This window comes from Podarcis vaucheri (assembly GCF_965113315.1).
Source record: "Podarcis vaucheri genome assembly, chromosome: 3".
Classification (NCBI taxonomy): Eukaryota; Metazoa; Chordata; class Lepidosauria; order Squamata; family Lacertidae; genus Podarcis; species Podarcis vaucheri.
The window spans coordinates 55345503-55365256 of record NC_138761.1 but is presented as its reverse complement, the minus strand read 5'-3'; the positions used below and the strand labels follow the sequence as shown (position 1 = coordinate 55365256).

Sequence of the window (19754 nt, the reverse complement as noted above, 5' to 3'; positions counted from 1 at the left end):
TAAAGGCTGCGCCGGATATAAGCGCACTGTTCTCTCTGTGAGCCTCGATCGACTCTACGGAAAAGATATACGAAAATGTAGAGGGAAATCCCATTGAAGAGGCGAATTCTGGGTTTTCAGTGGAAAAGCCGGTTTTAGCTGTGAAAGGGAGGAGGGGAGGTTTTCTGTGGCTCCTATACGGAACCCAAGTCCCCAAAAGACGTTCCTACTCTTTTACAGATCTTATTTCGTGTATTCCTCGCTCCGTTTCTAAGCATTTAAGGCATGCAAAGTCCAATGCCAGTATAGTCCATTCTTGTAGCTTGAGGGAACCAAGATTGAAATATCGCAGGTTAGAGATGAGTTTGCGAGACTGATTTAGATTCCCTTCCAAATCCTCCGTGCAAAACGCCGCTGGGTGTATAGCAGAGGTAAAACTGCATAAACTGCCCTCCTGCAAACTCCTCTTCCAACCCAAATTCTGCGTCAGTTGATTGCAGATGCCTTGCATTCCTTTTACATGCTGAAAGCGCTGCGCAGTTGCATGTCCAACAATAGATACAGTATAGGGAATATTTTATTTTTGCTGGCGGATCTCAGTTCCAATCCGGAAGAAGGAAGTATCTGAATATATCAAGTCTCTCATTTCGAAAACTACGGTCCCATCTACACTCTCGGAAAGCTGTGGGTCTGTGGACCCAACATCAATCCATTAACTCAAAACGCTGTTCGTTTATAGGACCTTTCTATGGAGGAAAGCGGGTGGATTTCCTTGAATTGACCAATCAGAAGTAGGGTTACAAACTTGTGGCAGTTCCTTGCCCCCGCCCCCGGGGCGGAAACGGATTTTCTCTCCTATGGTTTGCATATAGAGATAAGGGGTAGAGCTGAAGCTCCGAGCTTCCCTTTGTAAAAATGGTGCTGCCCTGTGCCCTATAGCGTGTTCTTCTCCCGGCGTGATGGCACTGAGGAGGTGGCGGCCTTTGCAGCTGAGGATCGTGGCTAGGGCATTCCCGGCAGCTGCTCAAGGTGCTGAGATTTGGATTTGAGTGGTAATATAGAATTCAGATGGAACCTGGGGAAGGAGCCCATTTAAGTGAACGGGAGCCTTTTCTAGTCTGATCTTTCATATATTTTCTGGGAAGCTAACTCTACTGACTTCGGTTGAAATTTATTTCAATCATATACAGTACTTACTAGGTTTGTGTTCGATGATCCGATCCTAATCATATATTCTCAGGAGTAAATCTCACTGAGAATCTGCTAACTTTTAGAACACCTGGGGTGTTCCGGGGAAAACTCAAGCACATCTTACTCTGAGGATCGATGCCCAACTTCCTGTTAGTAGAAACTTAATATGTACTTGTTGTAGTACTTGTTCCTTAACAAAGCTGCATGGCTTTCCCTCTCCCCCTTTTCTTTCAAAGGAGGAGCTACTGTGCAGTAAGCTTCTGCCTGGTTTTACAAATACCTTTGCTGAGGTCACATAATGCAAAGGTTTTGTTGACCTTGTACGCTGGAAATATTTCTGTGCACTGGGTTGTGTTAAACATTAGTTTTTCTTTATTCATCTGCAGGTATCAGATGTAGTTCTTCTATTCCCAGTTCCAGACCTTCTGCCAAAGATGAAGAGAATACAAGAGAAAATGAGATTGTTGCCCCTGACTTCGTTAACCGTAATCCACGTAACTTGGAACAGTTATCTCTAGCGCGGAAAGAGCGAGGCTGGAAAACCACATGGCCAAAACAAGAGTATTGGAATAGGTAGGTTATAAAAATGTAAAGCCTAGGAGAATTCTACAAACATCTGAAGAATATTTTGCTAAGAAACAATATTTTCTTGTTCAAAGCTTGTCTTTTGTCTCCTGATACATTTCTTCTAACCTGCAGAGAGCAATTGTGTTATCGTGTTTTCAGGCTCATGCTCAATGTTCTGAATCTCAGCCCTCTTCACAGTCATTCCTGTGAGCAGAGGATCTAAGCCTTGCTTCATATATGCTTTGTTGCAGTTTTTGAGTTTTGATTTGAGACTTAGAGAGAGGAAGAGGTGGTATTGTGTCAAAGTTGGCAGGGGGGAGTTCCAGGTATAAAGCATAAGGTTCTCTACTATAAATAGAATTCTTGGGAAACTTGCCATTGATACTATATCAGAATAATTGTTGAAGTAAAATGATGAAATGCTGTTTTTCGTGCCTTGCAATTCAGGTTACGACTTGAGCGAACACAGCATCATGTGGAGGCCTATGTTGTGCACTGCAGTGGTCGCATTGTGGTCTCTGCCTCCACTAGAGAGTGGGCCATAAAGAAGCACCTTTATAGTACTTCAGATGTCACAGCCTGTGAGAATGTGGGGCGTGTGCTAGCACAACGCTGTCTTGAAGCAGGAATCAACTTTGTGGACATTAGAGCTACAACTCCATGGGAAAGAAGTGGTGAGGCGGTAAGTAGATTACTTTGGAGTTTTAGGCGTCTGTTAACCTAGAAACTCCTCTTACATTTTAAGCCTTGTTTACAGAGCAATTAATTTCTAGCAATGGAGTGCTAAGTGGTTCAACTGATGGCAAGCAATCTCCCTTGGTGTACCGTTTCACAACGTGAAACATGTCTGTATAGTGTTGCTAAATGTCACTAACACTAAAATGAGAAATTAGCATTGTTCATGAGAGAATCTCTTGAAGGATTGGGATAATCAATGGGAAGGAAGAATGTGTGCCAGAAAGATCTTAATTTCACGTATAGGCTAATAGGGTCTGAACTGGGGGTGGTTGACCATGAAGCAGATCTTGGCGTCATAGGCGATAGCTCAATGAAAATGTCAACTCGGTATGTGGCAGATGTGAAAAAGGCATGAAAATTTCGTGCCAGGGATCCTTAGGAAAGAAAACAAAACAGCAAAGTCATAATTCTGTTCTTCAAATCTGTGGTTCAACGGCAGTTACAATACTGTGTAAAGTTCTTGTTGCTTCACCTCATAAAGGATATTATAGAGCTGCCAAAGGATAGGAAAAGGGCAGCTCCCCTATGATGAAAGGTTACAGCTTTGGGGGGGGGTTGTGCGAAGGGGGGAGGTTAAAGAAAAGTAAGGGGATACATGATTATGCATGGGGTGGAGAAAGCAGTTAGAGAGGGTCTTTTCCATCTCTCATTGTATTAGAACTTGGGGCTATCCAATAAATGTTGGAAGATTGAGGACAGTGAAGAGGAAGTACTTCACACAGTGAATACTGAACCTATGGCATTTGCCAATACAGGATGTAGTAATAGCCGCTGGCTTGGGTGGCTTTCAGAGCAGAATGGGGAAGTCAATGCTTTCAACAGGTATTAGCCATGATACCCTCAGAGGCACCTGGTTGGTCACTTTGATCTATCCAGTGGGATCTAAGAATTGCAACATTCTGTATGTTGAATATAATAACACAAATTATATACTAAAGGTTGTGATTTAATTGTTTTCTCTTTTTTAAAAAAAGGTCCAGAGATTCCAAAATGCTATGGCAGAGGGCGGTGTTGTACTGAAAGAACTGCAAAGAATTTATGAATAAGTTGAAATAAGAAGATGCTGTTAAATACTTTAGAAAAGCCTGCAATTCTGTATTTTTAGGGGAAACAAATACATTTTCTTCCTATGTTAGAGTGCTATTGAAACATTTTATGTTAAATAAAGATCTAATAAAATGATGTTGGTGGCAGTTGTTGGTGATTTTTTTTTAAAAAAAGTTTTATACAAATTGGGCTGCAGCTGAAACCTCTTAGAAATAATTTCAGAGCAGTATATTCCTGCTGCCTTTAACAGCTTCTTGGTCATTGGTCCTGATCTATGAAAACTGAAGCTTGATTAGGGCACTCTTGCTGCTTTTGTATCAAAACTACCCCCATATAAAAAAGATCAGAGAGAGATTAAACAAAACAGAAATTAATTACTGTGGTAACAGTGAAAAAAGTTATTGTTTGCTACTACTGCGTGTACAGTTTAGTATTTTGCAGCTATTCTTGCCACAAAACTATTCAGCAAGATGAATAGACTGGCCAATTTGGACTGTTTCAGCACAGGAATACGTAGTTGTGTTCAAGTAGTGCAAGTAGATAAATAGGTACCGCTACGGTGGGAAGGAAAACAGTGTTTCTGTGCGTTCTGGCACTCGTCACAGTGTCTTGTTGTGCCAGAAGTGGTCAATCATGTTAGCCACATGATGCGAAAAGTTGTGTGCAGACAAATGCCGGCTTTCTCGGCCTGAAGCAAGATAAGCGCTGCACCTCATAGTCTAGTTTGTCCAGGGGTCCTTTACCTAAACTAGTTATGTTGTGTTTGCTGTGATAAGCTTCATACGCGCTTTGACAAAATCTAATGGCTGCAATTTGTCTCTGGGACTACAATTTAAATATACCATGAGGGCCTGTGACAGCAGCGGTTCAGATTTGCCCTATTCATTTGCACTGGTTTCAGTCACCCTACTGCAAGGGTGCCCAAACTTTTTTCAAAGAGGGCCAGTGAACATGCGTGAGGGCCGACCAAAGTTGTTGAGATTTTTTTAGGATTTTAGACTTGGAACATGCCTGCCCTACTGTGACAGTAGCTTCTATATCACAATCAGGTAGGCCCCATGGTCACCCTTACAGCTGAAAGTTAATTGGGAGGCGTTAGGCTAACAATAGGTTTATGGTCAATCTCAGTTGCATTTAAACATGCCATTTGCCCTAATGAGCCTTGATCTTTGAATTATTAGCTTAATTTATTCTGCTCCTCAGTTTGTTAAGGTCAGAAAATCAAACTAGAATGGTTGATTTAACATCTAATTCTGTAACCAGGCCCATAGTCAGAAATGCTGTATTTAATTAAAGTTCGCACTGTTTATCTGTTATCCCAGATTCTGAACAACTGTGTCAGTTAACCAATACATCAGGCAACCTTTCTCACAGTATATTGGTGAGGTGTATTACCCAAACCAAAGTGTTTTGAGTCTGGAGATTAATGGTTACATTGCAATTTAATCTTTCAAAGTGAGTATTTGAAAGTTTACATGTGCTATGGTTTATTCCAGAGTACCACATACACAGGATTTTCCTGTTTTATTGGCAGTTCTGTTTACATAGGGGTAAGGCCCAATTTTTAAACAGTCCTGATTATATTTAGGATCAGGGCTTAAATACTTTCACAGTTTATTTATAAACACTTAAATAAACTTTTAAAAGCCCCCCCAAAACCCTTCACTTTTTAATATAGTATTGCTGCTGTCCATTTCCGCGAAGGATGACTCCTGTACATTTAGCCACCGTGTGACACAAGTCAGATGCCATTTCCCATATCAAGAGGTATGAGGGAAAGTTTCAGTTGCTTGATTTTCCAGATGACTATGCTGGTGTTAAACGTCACTGCAGCCCTAGTTGGGAAGAAAGTGGGTGTTCAAGGAAAAAGGGGTTTCATGGGAAATGATGAGTTAGGCACCCCATGGATTTTTGTTGGGTGGGACAGCTTTTTTAAGGAGATCCATTGTTCTCTGAAGAAACGTCTCCACCCCAATTGTTCAGCCTGGACACCAAGGTCTTCCTCCGAGAGTCTTTTGGCGGTTCCCTCACTGCGAGAAGTGAAGCTACAGAGGACTAGGCAGAGGGCCTTCTTGGTAGTGGCACCTGCCCTGTGAAATGCCCTCCTATCAAATGTCATGGAAATAAACAACTATTTGACTTTTAGAAGACATCTGAAGGCAGATTTACGGAAGTTTTAAATGTCTGATGCTTTACTGTATTTTAAATATTTTGTTGGAAGCCGCCCAGAGTGGCTGAGGAAACCCAGCCAGATGGGCAGGGTATAAATTATTTATTTATTTATTAAAAAATAGCAGGCAGGCATCAGGTTGAGGAAGGCTGTTATTGATTATTCTTTCCTGTTTAAAATATAGCATAGCTAATTTTCTCACTGCAGATGGCATCTGCTAATGTGAAGTAAATTGTTGCATGGACAACTATAAAAAACAGAAAACAGTCACAACACCAGCACATTTTGCCTATATAGCCCTACTGCATGGAAATATTTGATACCAAATGTTGGAAAACAATGAAATAGGCATAATTATCTTAGCCTAAGGTGTTGACGAGATAAAGAACTACTAAACGTTTAGAAGATATCTGAAGGCAGCCGATTAGGGAAGTTTTTAACGTTTGACGTTTTACTATGCTTTTATATGTGCTGTAAGCCGCCCAGAGTGGCTGGGAATAATAATAATAATAGTTGTTGAGCCTTTTGGGGGAAATCATGGGTAAAAACACCCCCAATGCAAGGAGCAAGCCTTCGGAGGGGGGGGGATCTGCTAGGGGCATAGTTTCTGTGGATACGGAGAGGGGGCAGCCCCTGAGTCGACCGCCTTTAAAAGCTCAAGGGAGGCGGAAGCCAAGGCTCGCATCCAATTAGCCTCGGCCATTCGAGTCGCTCCTCACCGTTTCCAGGCGGTGGGCGTGGCTTCCTCCCGGCTCTTCTTGCGGGGCGGGAGTAGCCTCGATTCGCACGTGTGTGCCTGGAAGCGGGATGGACGTGGGAGCCGGGGAGTTTGAGGAGAAGTTGCCGAAGCTGCAGGAGCTCATCCTCGGCTGCGACTTCGTCGGTGAGGGAGATGCTGGGGGTGGGGGGAAGCTATCCCTGCGAAGGCGGGGGGGGGGCATCTCCCAATGGCCCTCGGCTGGCCTTGGGCTTAGTTGATCGAGCTGCGGTAACGGCGAGGTCCAGGAGAAGGGAAGGGTCCCCTGGGTAGATCTGCCTCAGTCCAAGCCTCGACGTGCTTGCAGGGAAGCAAACCCCTCTGAACTCAATGGGAACCCGCTCACCCTCTCCAGGATTAGTATTTTAAAACTAATATAACGGCAATCGTTGCAAGCATACTGGGAATTTTAGTTCTGGAGGGAGAGCCAGTGGATCCCTCAGCAGAATGCTCACGGCTTGTGCCATGTTAAGTCCCCAGAATTCATTGGGGAAGGGGAAACCAAGGTCAGTGTTTTCAGATCTCTTCAACGCTGCCGGCTGCTTCAGAGTAGCAGGAGTGACTGGGGTGAGCTCTCAACTGTTCCTGATGGAGAGTTGAGAGGATAGGTGGCTTTAAAAACAAATACTGTAAATAAGCAAGCCCGCTCCTAGATCCCAAGTGAGGTGGATCACTCTGATCATTATGAACCTGGCAGCTTTGGAGGCGCCCTGGCACCTTGTCAGTCACTTTTCTTTCAGCTGCATGGGGTCATCTTGTTCAGAGTGTAAAATCTTTTATTTTTCTTAGTACTGTATTGAGGAGCTGAGGAGGTGCCGACTCTCTCCTTAAAGGTAAAGCTACCCTGGTCCAGTCGCGGATGACTCTGGGGTTGCGGCGCTCATCTCGCTTTATTGGCCGATGGAGCCGGCGTACAGCTTCTGGGTCATGTGGCCAGCATGACTAAGCCGCTTCTGGCGAACCAGAGTAGCACTCCCTCCCTGCTCTGGTCTAAATAACAAAACACACACACCAATATTTATGTACGGCTTCATCAAAAAGGTCTCAAAACGGTTTACATGAAGCAAAACAGAATACCTAATAAAATCAAACTTAAAAAACAACAAGTAGATGTACTGAAATTTATCAAAATATGAGTAAATCAACAGTTAAAAAACAAATATACATAATAAAACCACACAAATGCACATAAAAAAATTGCATGTCTGAATAGGATTTCATAAACAAAACGTTTTTAGTAGGAATCACAAACAGTACAAAAATGGCACCTACATAAATAAAAGGGCAGGGAATGCAGAGTGTAGGTTTGACTACTTTAAAAGAGTGGTCCCTATTTTAAAGAGGTATTATGTGGCGTTTGTTAAAGTCCCAGTTCTGCAGGTTGAAGAGGTTGGAGTAAGGTGATCCTTCAACAGTTCTCAAGCTGATGAGGGTTTTATATTTTAATAACACCTTGGACCATGTAACAAATCAGCAGCCAGTGTAGAGCTTTGAGGAGAGCTATAATATACTGACAAAATCTCACTCTTGTTGGCAGTCACAATGTAGAATTTTGCATTCACTGTAGTTTCTGAAGCAAGCACAAGGGAAGACCCACAGAAAGGGCATTGCAGTAAACTAGTCTTGAAAGGACCAGTAGCTTGTCCACAATAGTTCAGGTATCTGATTCCAGGACTGGCAAGAGGTTTTGTACCAGTCAAAGCTGAAAAAGGTGCTCCTGGCTACCTGGACCTCCAGTGACAAAACTGGGTCAGGAAAAGTAAATATTTGCAGCTGGTCCTTAGTGTTGTGCCATGACTAACAATCAAGGTAAATCTAAATTCCAAAGGTTTTATTGCTATAATAGCTACAGTTCTGATGAAACTTCTTAAAATCAACCAAATATAGGGACTGGTGTCTCATGCAAAGGATTTCAGAGCACTGATGGAACCGGCAGAATATAAAATTATTACAAAAAATGCTCACAGTGGGGAAGGCAAATAGTTTAGTTTGGTGCCCTTTGCTGTGTTCAATTTGTTCTTTGTATTTTGCAGGCCTTGACATGGAGTTCACAGGTTTGCATTCTACCTTTCCACCCAGTAATCAGCACAGGTAAGTTTGTCTAACCATACATATTTTCAGATGATGTGTACAGGAGTACTATAAAGGTGCATACACAACACGGAAGTATTTCATGATTTCCCCCCCTCCCCTCCCAGCCTCTTTGATTCACCTGCTGAGCGCTATCAAAAAGCCAGACAGAGCGTCCAGCAATTTACAGTGAGTCAGCTTGGTGAGTTCTTTTTGAGTTGTTAAAACTCAAATGTAAATCCTGTACATGCAGTATGAGTGAGAGACTGAGGGACATTAAGGATCCGGGTGGGAATGCTTGTGGTGGCTGTATTTTGGGTTCTAGTGGGAGACTGAAAGGGACTTAAGTCCAGATTACCTCTTCTCCCTCCTTGAGCAAGGCATGAAGCTGTTTCCAAAGGGCTTTTAAACAGACCAGCACTGTGCTTTGAAGTCATGATAATTGGGGCTGCAAAGCACAGCATCAATTAATGTTACCATGAAGTCATTCGACTGACAGGCAGAAAGCTCTGCCAAGTTTGGCCCACCAAGGGGTGAAGAGATAATAATGTAGCTTCTTGGCCAGAAAAGGTTCCCCAACTCTGTTTTAGAGGAACGCTCTGTTTCCTGCATTGTTTGTTCAGAGTTACCAGAACAGAGGTGTTTCTTTCTCTAGGTATTTTGGGAGGTTGTGGCTCTTCTAGGAAGTAGTCAAGATGGAATTATCTGATATCTGCTGTGCAAACATGATTCTTGCGGTAGTATGGGGGAGTGTAATAAATCTATGAACAATATAGCTACAAGTCCCTCATAAATAGCCTCTCTACAAACACCTAAGGTTCCTTGCAATGTCTGCCAGTATTTGGTGCTAAAATTAAGACGAATTTAGCTTTCCACCTGAAAGGTTGCTATTGTCATTTTCAGTAAATGACTAGATGGGTGGTATCCTTACTAATAGGCAAATGGTTCTAGCATAGCTTTAGCCGAGGAATAGAGAAGAACACACATTTGTGATCAAAATGTCACTGTGTGCAGGTGCCTGTTTTGTGTGATAACATTTTACATTTTCTTTCAGGTTTGTCAATATTTTCCAATGAAAAATCCAACAAGTACGTATAGTGTTTTCTTGTCAATGGTTATATTTACCTGGTGATCACGGGATAAAAATGCTGCCTTTTAGCCCTTCCCCAGCAGAAATCTTGTTAGTCATTCTGCTTTCTTTGCAGGTACGTGGCTCATTCCTATAACTTTTTTCTCCTTCCCATGACATTTGGCCAAATGGATTCTGAGGTCTGTTTCCAAACATCTAGCATTCAGTTCTTGTCTCACTATGGTTTTGACTACAACAAGGTATGTTTTCTGTTACAAATAGACTAAGCAAACAAAATGTGAATTTTTGGACTTGTTTTGCCATTTAAGCACTGTTACGTCTTCTACTTGCACAACAAGGTTTCCCTCTTCTCCCCATATACACTTCCCATTCCTCCTGAAATTAGGTCAGGCTGGGTGGGTTGGAAGACCCCCCCAGAACAGCATGTGTGGGAGGAGGGAGGGGTCATTCCATCTGGCAACTGGAGCTTTGTTGCACTTGAGAATTTTAAAATAAAAAAATTCCTTCCAGTAGCACCTTAAAGACCAACTAAGTTAGTTCTTGGTATGAGCTTTCGTGGGCATGCACACTTCTTCAGATACACTGAAACAGAAGTTGCCAGATCCTTCTATATAGTGAGAAGGTGGGGAGGAGTACTACTCAGAAGGGTGGTGGGAATGGGAGATTGGCAGATAGCTGAGATGAGCCTGTTGACTATCTGTAACTTGAGAATTTTAAAGCACTTGAATTTTTAAATTAATACTGGAGTACAGCCACTTACAGGATTGGTGTGGTCAAATGAGCAAAAGGGATAGTTCTGGCATCCATATTCCTTTAACACGGAAACTTTCTGAGGTGTAACTTTTATCCTCCCTCCTCTCCCACCCCCCAAGTTTCTTAAAGATGGAATCCCATACATGAATGAAGCACAAGAGAAGAAACTTCAGCAACAACTTTTGCCCGGGAGCTTGATGGTCCACAGGTAAAATTGATCTTGCGGAGTGTTCTGGTAAGTCCAGGTTCAAACTGGCTCACAAGTTTCAAACAGCTGCCTTGCTCTTCTATCTCCAGTGCCTTTGAAAAGGACAAGCTGAAAAAAGTGATTGATGAAGTAACTTCCTGGGTGTCATCAGCAGAAGTGAAAGATTCTATGGTTCTGCGTGATATATATGGTAGGGGGCCTAAGCTTAGGCACTTTTGATTACGTGTCCCACAGCCCTTGACTAAATTTGTTACTTGCTCTTTGCCCCACACCTTGAATTTTTGTATCTTTCCCTCTCACCCATTGGAGAAATAGAACATTTGTTTTGTTATTACTGTACCTGTTATTTGTGAATCTGAACATAAGGCTATGTACCATTTTTTAATTCTGGGGTGGTGGGGAAGCACTACTGCAAGACCTGGCACCGTCACTGATGCAGCTGAAAGAAAGAAAGAAAGAAAGAGAAAGTATAGGACACTTAACAGAAAATGGATATGAAAATAAATTGGACTTGATAGTATCCCTTGCAGGGGCAGTATCCTTTTCCTCTATACCCTCAACTCTCCTGAAGATAAAAGACCCTGATGTTGGGAAAGATGGAGGGCACAAGGAGAAGGGGACGACAGAGAATGAGATGGTTGGATGGTGTTCTTGAAGCTACTAGCATGAGTTTGATCAAACTGCGGGAGGCAGTGGAGGACAGAAGTGCCTGGCGTGCTCTGGATCATGGGGTCACGAAGAGTCGGACACGACTAAACAACAACAACAATACTACTCTCAACATGTTCCAGAAAAACATGGGATTGTAGGAGAACCACTGCAAAATGCAGGTGATGTGACTGCATACATTAGAGAACATCCAAAACCTTCTTTGCTTGCCATGGAAAACTAGCCTTGAGATGGAAGTTTAAGCAGGATTAGAACACTGCTCTCTGGAATGCTATCTTTCAACAGGTAAGGAGGGTTTAAAACATATGTGTTGAGAGTGGAATCTCACAATTCATCCTCTCCCTGCAAACTGCATTTTGAAATAGGACAGTGGTGAATTGAGAGATAAAAGCCGTCTGAATGCCTAATCCTGTGTGTGAGTGTGTCTTGCTGCTTGTAACACCTTAATTGGATATAGACTTGGACAGTAGTGAAATCAGTGCAGTCTTAAAATGCTGTACCAGTTTTCTAATTCAGTCATCTAAGTGTTAGTGAAGTACGATGAAGCTATATCATGCTATTCATGTTTTTGCTTCTTCTCATAGGCTTCCAAGTGTTTGAAATACAGCTGATTCTAAGACGAGCTATTCAAGATATTTGGACGATTCCTTTAGGAGGTCAAGAAGTGAGTTTCATATTGTTGTGTTTAAATTGGAACTGGTGCATTCATGGCATCCAAGTCCTAGGAATACTGACATCTTGTCTCTACCGTTGTGCAGGTTTCCATATATAGATCTTTGAGAATTCTTCTAAACTTTTGGCAGGAGTGTATAAAAACAATTTGGCTAGTATTTTTCCTGAGGTTATATCTTTCTAAATAAAGGTCTTTAGGTCACTGGAGGCAGAACGCAAAATTGGCTCTGTTATACTTTACTAGGCTGCCTCCCTGTTAGCCATTTATGGTGCATCTGTTCATTATTTGGACTCATTCCAATCTGGGTTCAGCCCTAGCAACAGAACTGAGTTGGCCTTGATCGCCCTAATGGATTACCTTTGCAGAGAGCGGGAGAGGGGGAGTGAGAACTTGATAGCTTGATCTGCTCTGAGGAATGAGAATTGGGGACAGTGTATTTCAGTGGTTCCAATCCTATCTTCAGGACCGAGTCCAAAGAGCAGCCTTGGGAAGAGTGCCTTTCATCCCCCTGATGACTATGCTATGGGGTGCCATAGGGAGTATTTTCTATCCAGTGCTATTTAATAACTATATGAAGGCATTGGGAGTAGACAAGAAGAGGTTTCCAACAGGGTGCTATCAGTTTACTGATGACACTCAGTTCAATTTCTCCATAACATCTGAATCAAGAGGGGCTGTGCAATCCCTGGGCCATTGCCTGGATGCAGTGGTGAAATAGATGAGGAATAACAAGCTAAGCTTGAATCCTGGCAAGACAGAGGCACTCTGAGTGAGTTGTACCTGCGTCTGAGAAATTGGTTAGTTGCCTGCTGTGGGATGGGTTTGCACTTGATCTGAAGCAGCAAGTTTGTGGTTTTGGGGTGCTTCTCAATCCAGCGTTGTCACTGAAAGCACAGGAAGCCTCAGTTGACCTACTGTGGCTGGTTTGACTGTTATGGCCATTCCTGGACCAAAGTACATTTATACAACAGTTATAATTGGCAGTCAGAGGCCAGGGTGGTGTGATGAAATCTCAGCAGTTTATACATGTGGGCTGATCCATAGGTGGTGCACAAAGCGCACATTTGCCGCCAACGTACGGTTTCTGTCCTGTCTTGCTTCAGGTGATGGTGAAGAAGATGAGTCCGCAGCATCGCTGGCAGCTGGAAAATACCTCTTACGATTCTTGTCGGAGAGAGCAAATTCTGTTCTCTGCAAGGGGTTTCACCAACCTTTTCCAGACATTAGTTAAAGCAAAGAAGGTAGATCCCACTTTCTTTAGGGTTTTTTTAAAATAAAAGAATAACAATTCAGATGTAAAGGCACAGTGGTAGAAAATTCAAAATAACTTTTGGAAAGCTTAACAGAATATGTATATCTATGTAAAGTTATACAGGTGATATCAATTAAAAGTGTACTGGCCTAGTAATAGTTGAATTTTTATATGTGAAATGACCAGAGCCATTGAAATTCAGCTGGTGATCTGTGATAAGCTCAATAAACTGATTCTCAATAGGCCTTTATTTTGTAAATTGCAATTGCTTTCTTAAAGGGCCTAGTATAAAACATGCTCCCATTAACCACTGTTCAGCAGTGCTGTGTTTTTGACAATCTTACCTTTCTCTCTGCAGCCGCTGGTGGGACACAATATGCTGATGGATCTTCTGCACCTGCATGAGAATTTTTACAAGCCCCTCCCTGGTAATGTCACTTCCAGCTTCAATCACAAAGAGACGTTTGTATCCTTCCCCCAGTAGGATCCTTGCTCCTGATCCTTACCTTTGCTTTAGGAACTGATCTATTTCTGGTTATTGGTCAAGCTATTGTCAGCAGCTTAGTTGTTCATTACCAAGCAAACATCGCCATCTTCTCTCTCATTTTTTTTTAAAGAAAACTACGATGAATTTAAAAAGAACATACATGCCCTGTTTCCTGTTGTCATGGACACAAAGTACATAGCAAAGGCCACCTGGAAGGTAATTCTCATTGCCTGCTGATGCTCAGGATTGCCTCTCCTCTTGCCCCTCTCTCACTGTGTCAATGCAAGGGTCCATGGCTCCGCAAATAAGCACATAGTTTGTATGCAGAATGTCCCAGGTTCAGTCCTCAGCAAAGGATCTTGGCTACAGCTAAGAAATGCCTTTTGCTTAAAACATTGGTGGGCCACTGCCGGTCAGAGTAGACAAGACTGGCCTAGAATAATTTAAAGCCTGGCAGTTCCATATGTTCAGAAAAGAGCAAGGAAACTCCAATTTTGTCTCCTTCATAAAGAGCAGTGACAACTTCTGTCTGTCGTCCACTATTTCTTCCCAGAAGCGGAGCAGTGATCTGCATTAGTGATACAGTGGTACCTTGGGTTACATATGCTTCAGGTGACAGACTCTGCTAACCCAGAAATAATACCTCAGGTTAAGAACTTTGCTTCAGGATGAGAACAGAAATCACGCAGCGGTGACACAGCAGCAGTGGGAGGCCCCATTAGCTAAAGTGGTGTCTCAGGTTAAGAACAGTTCCAGGTTAAGAATGGACCTCCGGAACGAATTAAGTACATAACAAGAGGTACCACTGTATTTGAGGGTTCTTAGTGCCATCCTGTTGTTGGGATTGTGACTCTTGTCTCTTGTAATGCCAGTGTTTTTCCCGCATGAAGGCAAAATGTGCGCTGCAGACAGGACAATTCAAAGTGTTGGTGTTGACCTGTAAAGCCCTAAACGGCCTAGGTCCTGTATACCTGAAGGAGCGTCTCCACCCCCATCGTTCAGCCCGGTCACTGAGGTCCAGCTCCAAGGGCCTTCTGGCAGTTCCCTCATTATGAGAAGTGAGGTTACAGGGAACCAGGCAGAGGGCCTTTTCGGTGGTGGCACCCGCCCTGTGGAGCACCCTCCCATCAGATGTCAAGGAAATAAACAACTATTTGACTTTTAGAAGACATCTGCAGGCAGCCCTGTTTAGGGAAGTTTTTAATGTTTGGTGTTTTATTGTGTTTTTAATATTCTGTTGGGAGCCGCCCAGAGTTGCTGGGGAAACCCAGCCAGATAGGCAGGAAATAAATTATTATTATTATTATTACTATTATTATTAGAGTTAAATTCCTGGCTGTGGTTGTAATTGTCACATTCAGCAGGGCTTTAGGGGAAGGGTGCATTATGGGACTTGGCAGGTTTTCTTTGATGTGGTTGGCATTCCCAAGCTTGTATACTTGGATGCCTTGGGGACAACATGATAAACTTAATGATTGGAGGTGGGAGGATGTGCTGAAACTGTATGTCCAAACAAGTGGAAACCTTGCCTTTTGAGTCAGTGTGTGAATGAGAAGGTGATAGGACAGCAGTTTCTAGTCTCGGGTTACGGCTTTAATGTTCTATTCCTAAGGGCATGTTGTATGTTACAATCCTGTTATGGCTGCTGCTAAGATTTCTACCTGTGCACATCCCAGTTACATGAAATAGCATACAGAACATTTCAAAGTAGCTGATTACTGATGAGACGCAGGTACCTCCAACTGACTGACCCACAGTGAACCTCTAGTTTCAGTTGTTCAGTAAATGTGCAGTAATCCTGTATCTTTATGAGGATAATGATGTTGGAGGGGTCAGGGCCTTAGAAGACAAACAATGGTATAGGAAGCTTCAAGAACAGACATGTTGCACTAGAGTGGTTGATGTCCTATGCACTGTCATCCATTGTTACTTTGTGAACCTCCAGCTCTTTCCATGTCACCAAAAAGCTTTTAAAAATTCTTCCTTTTAAACAGGAGTTCCAGTTTCCTCGAGCTGAAAATCTTTTGGAGCTTTATAAAGTTCTGAACGGGTGAGCCATTTTATTTGTGTGTGCGTGTGTCGCCATTGGATTTATCACTAAGTTAGCCTGCCTGAAAAAGAACTATAACAAATTGTTCCATAATTCACTCAGGATTTTTTTGGGGGGAGGGGTCATGCCCTGCAGATGTTGACCCCGTGATCAGTTTAGATTAGGGCATATGGTACTTTGTTCTTCTGTCAAATGTCTCTGAAGAAATTACACATTGTTTGCCCAGTAGTCCTATATCTTCTGAGTGAAGTGGCCCTCTTAGACTGCAGATCTCAGGGTAACATTAAGAGGCAGTGAATGGACAACTGGTCTGTAGAATTTAAGACCATGGGGAGCATAATTACAGATTGGGGAAGGGGCTTAACACCTGATAGAAAAATAAAATTGTTGCCTTCTTCCAGTTTTGAAAATATTTTGCATTGCACACCTAAGGTAAAGGGACCCCTGACCATTAGGTCCAGTTGTGACTGACTCTGGGGTTGCTGCGCTCATCTCGCTTTATTGGCCGAGGGAGCCGGCGTACAGCTTCCGGGTCATGTGGCCAACATGACTAATCAGCTTCTGGCGAACCGGAGTAGCGCACGGAAAAGCCGTTTACCTTCCCGCCGGAGCGGTACCTATTTATCTACTTGCACTTTGACATGCTTTCGAACTGCTAGGTTGGCCAGAGCAGGGACCGAGCAACAGGAGCTCACCCCGTCGCGGGGATTTGAACCACAACCTTCTGATCGGCAAGCCCTAGGCTCTGTGGTTTTAACCCACAGCGCCACCCACGTCCCTCGATTAACACCTATCTGTCCAAAATTGGTTTTTTAAAGAATTCGAACAACCCTTGCCTCTTCTAAAAGAAAAAGACAGCCCAGTGTTTCTATTTCACTGGAAAGGCAAGACAAGGAGGACATACAATAACTTTTATATAAATAGGCACAATGGCTATATTCTACTTCCACCGTTGGAAGTAATATACCTTTGAATACCAGTTGCTATTCCATTCAGGTTGTATTTGCGGGCTTCCCATGGGCATCTGGTTGGCCACTGATAGAAGGGGATGCTGGACTTGGGTCTGATCCAGCAGGGCTCTTCTTAAGAACTGAAAGCTTGACAATTGATACCTTTCAGCAGTGACATGAATCCCACAAACCAGCCTTGTCCAGAGATCTTTCATGCAAGCGACTGCCTCAGATACGGTATGTCTGGCTATGGAAACAAATTCTTGGCGTGTAGTCATTAACCTGAATAAGTACTACGACTGATACATTTTCAGTTGCTTTCATCACAGAGCAAAGTCACAAGGAGCTTTGAACAGGATTGTGATGCACATAGCTTTGCATTTCTACCCCTTGAAGCACACATGCACCAAACTGTTTGTTCTGCTCTTGTTCCCTACCTACTACTGCAGTCCACAACACTGGGAAAATAGATGCTTAAGGCATTCTGCAAGGCCAAAATCAGCAGTGAACCTCCGACAGGCTTTGCATGATACCACTTCTACTGCCAGACCAAACTCAAGTGGGATGTGATTGCAACTTAATGATGGGATCTGATGATATTGCTTCAGAATCCTTGTAGAGACTGCCATGCTCTAGATTCTTAGAGGTGGGAGGAAAACAGCAACATAAAACAAAGAGAAGCACGATAGGTTGTCTGTGGAAGTTGTTTTGGGTCAGATCATTATAGACTGTCTGGGGAGATGTTACCTTTTCTGTTTTGTTGGAAACCTTTCAGCTACAAAGGAGACTCCTCACGAGGCAGCCTATGATGCATTTCTCTGCGGATCAGGTATGGGTGTAATTTTTCGCGTCTAAAATACCCCTTTCTATCAGCATTGTGCTAGTTCAACATATGGGGCAGTCTGTCTACTTTGTTAATAAAGAAACTGTACAGCTGGATGGGTGGGGTAGAAATTATAAATTATTATTATTACTATAACCTCTTTTGGATATGAACATTTGTGACAGAGGGTTTCAGAGCAAAACTTCATGTTCTTCCTGAATGACCTAATTATTTGAATTTTAAAGTTTCTAACAATTTAGGCACTGTGCAGAGGTTTTTTTAAATAAATAAGCAGCCACTGCCTGCAAGCTTACAATCAAATGGATATGACACAAAAGAAATGGAGAAGGAAGAGAAAAGTAAGACAAAAAACTACCACGTATACATACATATCTAATATTGACCAGCTAGAATGGCCACTGGGGAGAAGTGGTCATTTCACTGAGAGAGGTTGTTTACCTCTCTCAATGGAATAGTAGTTTGTCCCAGCTGCCCCTGTGGAGTGTGCTTTGCAGCCTGTCCTCTCCCTCAGGTGCAGCCAAATATAATTGTGATCATAACTCCTATCCTGCTATTTCTCTTTTCATAGCAAAGGGTGGGTGGGGGGAATCAGCATGAGCAGAGCTGGAAAAGCTCTTTATGTGCAGTTTTTCCTTTTTGAAAGTTAGTAAAGGAATTTCTTGTAGATCCTATACCTCACTCAGCACATGAATGTTACGGAATATTTGAAGACTTCTATTTCCTTTTAGTAGTGATAAGTACTTAGAGTATAATATACAGTGATTTGTCCCCTTTATGGGGCCAAATCTAGCCAATGTGCTTTTCTCTTTGAAGCTCTACAAGGCAGTTTTCTTTGTTTCTGCTTTATTGGTTTTAAGCAGGCTTAGGTAGCTAGCAGTTATTCTTCCAGGAGGCGGTCACCTCAGTCCTTTATAGAGGCAAGTAGAAGCTGTAGGGATGCTGTTTACATAACCAGCCAGGAGTTATTGCTGCTTTTCCTTTCATGAAACTAAAGAGGTACCGTGCAAGGATTTCCACTTGCGCAATGGGACTCCCCCCCCCCCCATGTGTGCCCCTGCATCCCTCAAAATTGGTTAAGGAGAACCCTCAGAACAGTGCAAGGAGGAGGCATTATGGAGTGCTTGTGGAAACAGACTGGCTGGAAGAGTGGGACTCTGAATCCCCTCCTAAGTCTTTTTTTAGTAAAGTTTTGAAGGCCTGAAATATTGGTGTCTTATTTAATCAATTCTCAGAACAATCTAATTCCTATTTTTGAGCATCAAAAAACTTTTCTAGGAGTCTCCCCTCTCCACCCCAATTTTGCAGTCTTATCATTTATAAGTTGTTAGATGTAACAATGGAATTGTTTATTTTTCCAGTTCTTCTGAAAATAGCCCATTTGCATCTTGACAGAATTTCTTGGTAAGTAAATAGCTTGAATGTTTTCCACTTCTGAATAATCTTCCTCACTGTAGAATGACGGACTTAAAATTGGTTGAAGGTGGCCTAGAACCCTTCCTAGTTTCATGGGCAGCAGCACTTGCTTCCCTAAGAGCATTGTGTCGTCTTTCCTCCTTGGCATTGTGTTAAAACACACCTGAATGCCCCAGACCAGCAAACTGCGGAAACTTCTGCTTTTATAGAGCTGGGCACACTTGCTGATGATCAATTAAGCAAGGACATTTGATTAGCAGCCCCTGTCTGCTACTTAGCCTATTAATTCCTATGGAAGCAGTAAGGGTGTACTTAGTTTTTCTCCATTTTGGCTTTATTTTTGTTAAATAACTAATGACACAGTGTAATATGTTGTGTTGTTGTTCATCTGGGTTTGTATTTACCGAATTTGGGGTTGTATTTACCCAATAATGATTGCTACTATGTCCTGATATGTAAAACCACAGAATTCAATGAGGGTGCACTTTTTTTTTCTTATGACTGTATTTAGCAGTAGCTGCTTGGTGACAGGTTCTGAAAGGTGATTTTGATATTTATAGACAGGGCCTGTCAGCGACAGACCTTAGAAACTGTCATCAAGCACCCTTAAGAACCCCAAAGTAAATATCAGTATTCTCTTAATGTATAAAATATCCCTTCAATAGAAAAAAAAAACCATTTATCATACCAAGCTCCTTTAAAGACATTCTAAGGCAGGCCTCCTCAGTTTTGGCCCTCCAGATGTTTTTGTTAGCAGGACCAATGGTCAGAGATGGTGGGAATTGTAGTCTCAAAACATCTGGAGGGCCGAGGTTGAGGAAGCCTGGTCTAAGGGACCAGGTAGCA

The 19754-nt window shown here is 42.7% G+C and overlaps 2 protein-coding genes across 6 annotated transcripts in view; both read left to right on the top strand.

The window, feature by feature from the left end:
- The first annotated feature begins 802 nt into the window (after nucleotides 1-802).
- MRPL18 (mitochondrial ribosomal protein L18) lies at nucleotides 803-3668 on the top strand. Its single transcript, XM_082215364.1, has 4 exons — nucleotides 803-1008; nucleotides 1557-1743; nucleotides 2185-2419; nucleotides 3450-3668. The coding sequence occupies exons 1-4, from the start codon at nucleotides 939-941 to the stop codon at nucleotides 3519-3521; spliced, it is 564 nt and encodes a 187-aa protein (XP_082071490.1). The 5' UTR covers nucleotides 803-938; the 3' UTR covers nucleotides 3522-3668.
- A 1054-nt stretch (nucleotides 3669-4722) lies between these two features.
- PNLDC1 (PARN like ribonuclease domain containing exonuclease 1) overlaps nucleotides 4723-19754 on the top strand; it is a 56774-nt gene continuing 41742 nt past the window's right edge. For 3 of the 5 annotated variants that reach the window (XR_014217488.1, XR_014217489.1, XR_014217490.1), the window contains exons 1-15: nucleotides 6298-6575; nucleotides 8483-8540; nucleotides 8648-8721; nucleotides 9574-9607; nucleotides 9725-9848; nucleotides 10482-10570; nucleotides 10660-10760; nucleotides 11824-11903; nucleotides 13016-13153; nucleotides 13523-13592; nucleotides 13782-13867; nucleotides 15646-15701; nucleotides 16821-16888; nucleotides 17427-17480; nucleotides 18854-18896. Coding sequence is in view for 2 of the 5 variants with exons in the window: in XM_082215267.1 (XP_082071393.1) it covers nucleotides 6500-6575; nucleotides 8483-8540; nucleotides 8648-8721; nucleotides 9574-9607; nucleotides 9725-9848; nucleotides 10482-10570; nucleotides 10660-10760; nucleotides 11824-11903; nucleotides 13016-13153; nucleotides 13523-13592; nucleotides 13782-13867; nucleotides 15646-15701; nucleotides 16821-16888; nucleotides 17427-17480; nucleotides 18854-18896 (1151 nt within the window). In the remaining 3 variants the exon portion in view is untranslated. Of the gene's footprint in view, nucleotides 4978-6297; nucleotides 6576-8482; nucleotides 8541-8647; nucleotides 8722-9573; nucleotides 9608-9724; nucleotides 9849-10481; nucleotides 10571-10659; nucleotides 10761-11823; nucleotides 11904-13015; nucleotides 13154-13522; nucleotides 13593-13781; nucleotides 13868-15645; nucleotides 15702-16820; nucleotides 16889-17426; nucleotides 17481-18853; nucleotides 18897-19754 lie in introns of those variants that run through there. The other 2 variants (XM_082215268.1, XM_082215267.1) reach the window with 2 other exon arrangements.

Excerpts from the sequence above, each read along its gene's own strand:
- MRPL18 (XM_082215364.1), top strand. The coding sequence starts at position 939 with ATGGCACTGAGGAGGTGGCGGCCTTTGCAGCTGAGGATCGTGGCTAGG. Across the intron at positions 1,009-1,556 it reads ATTCCCGGCAGCTGCTCAAG|GTATCAGATGTAGTTCTTCT; the intron begins GTGCTGAGATTT and ends ATTCATCTGCAG. Across the intron at positions 2,420-3,449 it reads GGGAAAGAAGTGGTGAGGCG|GTCCAGAGATTCCAAAATGC; the intron begins GTAAGTAGATTA and ends TTTTAAAAAAAG.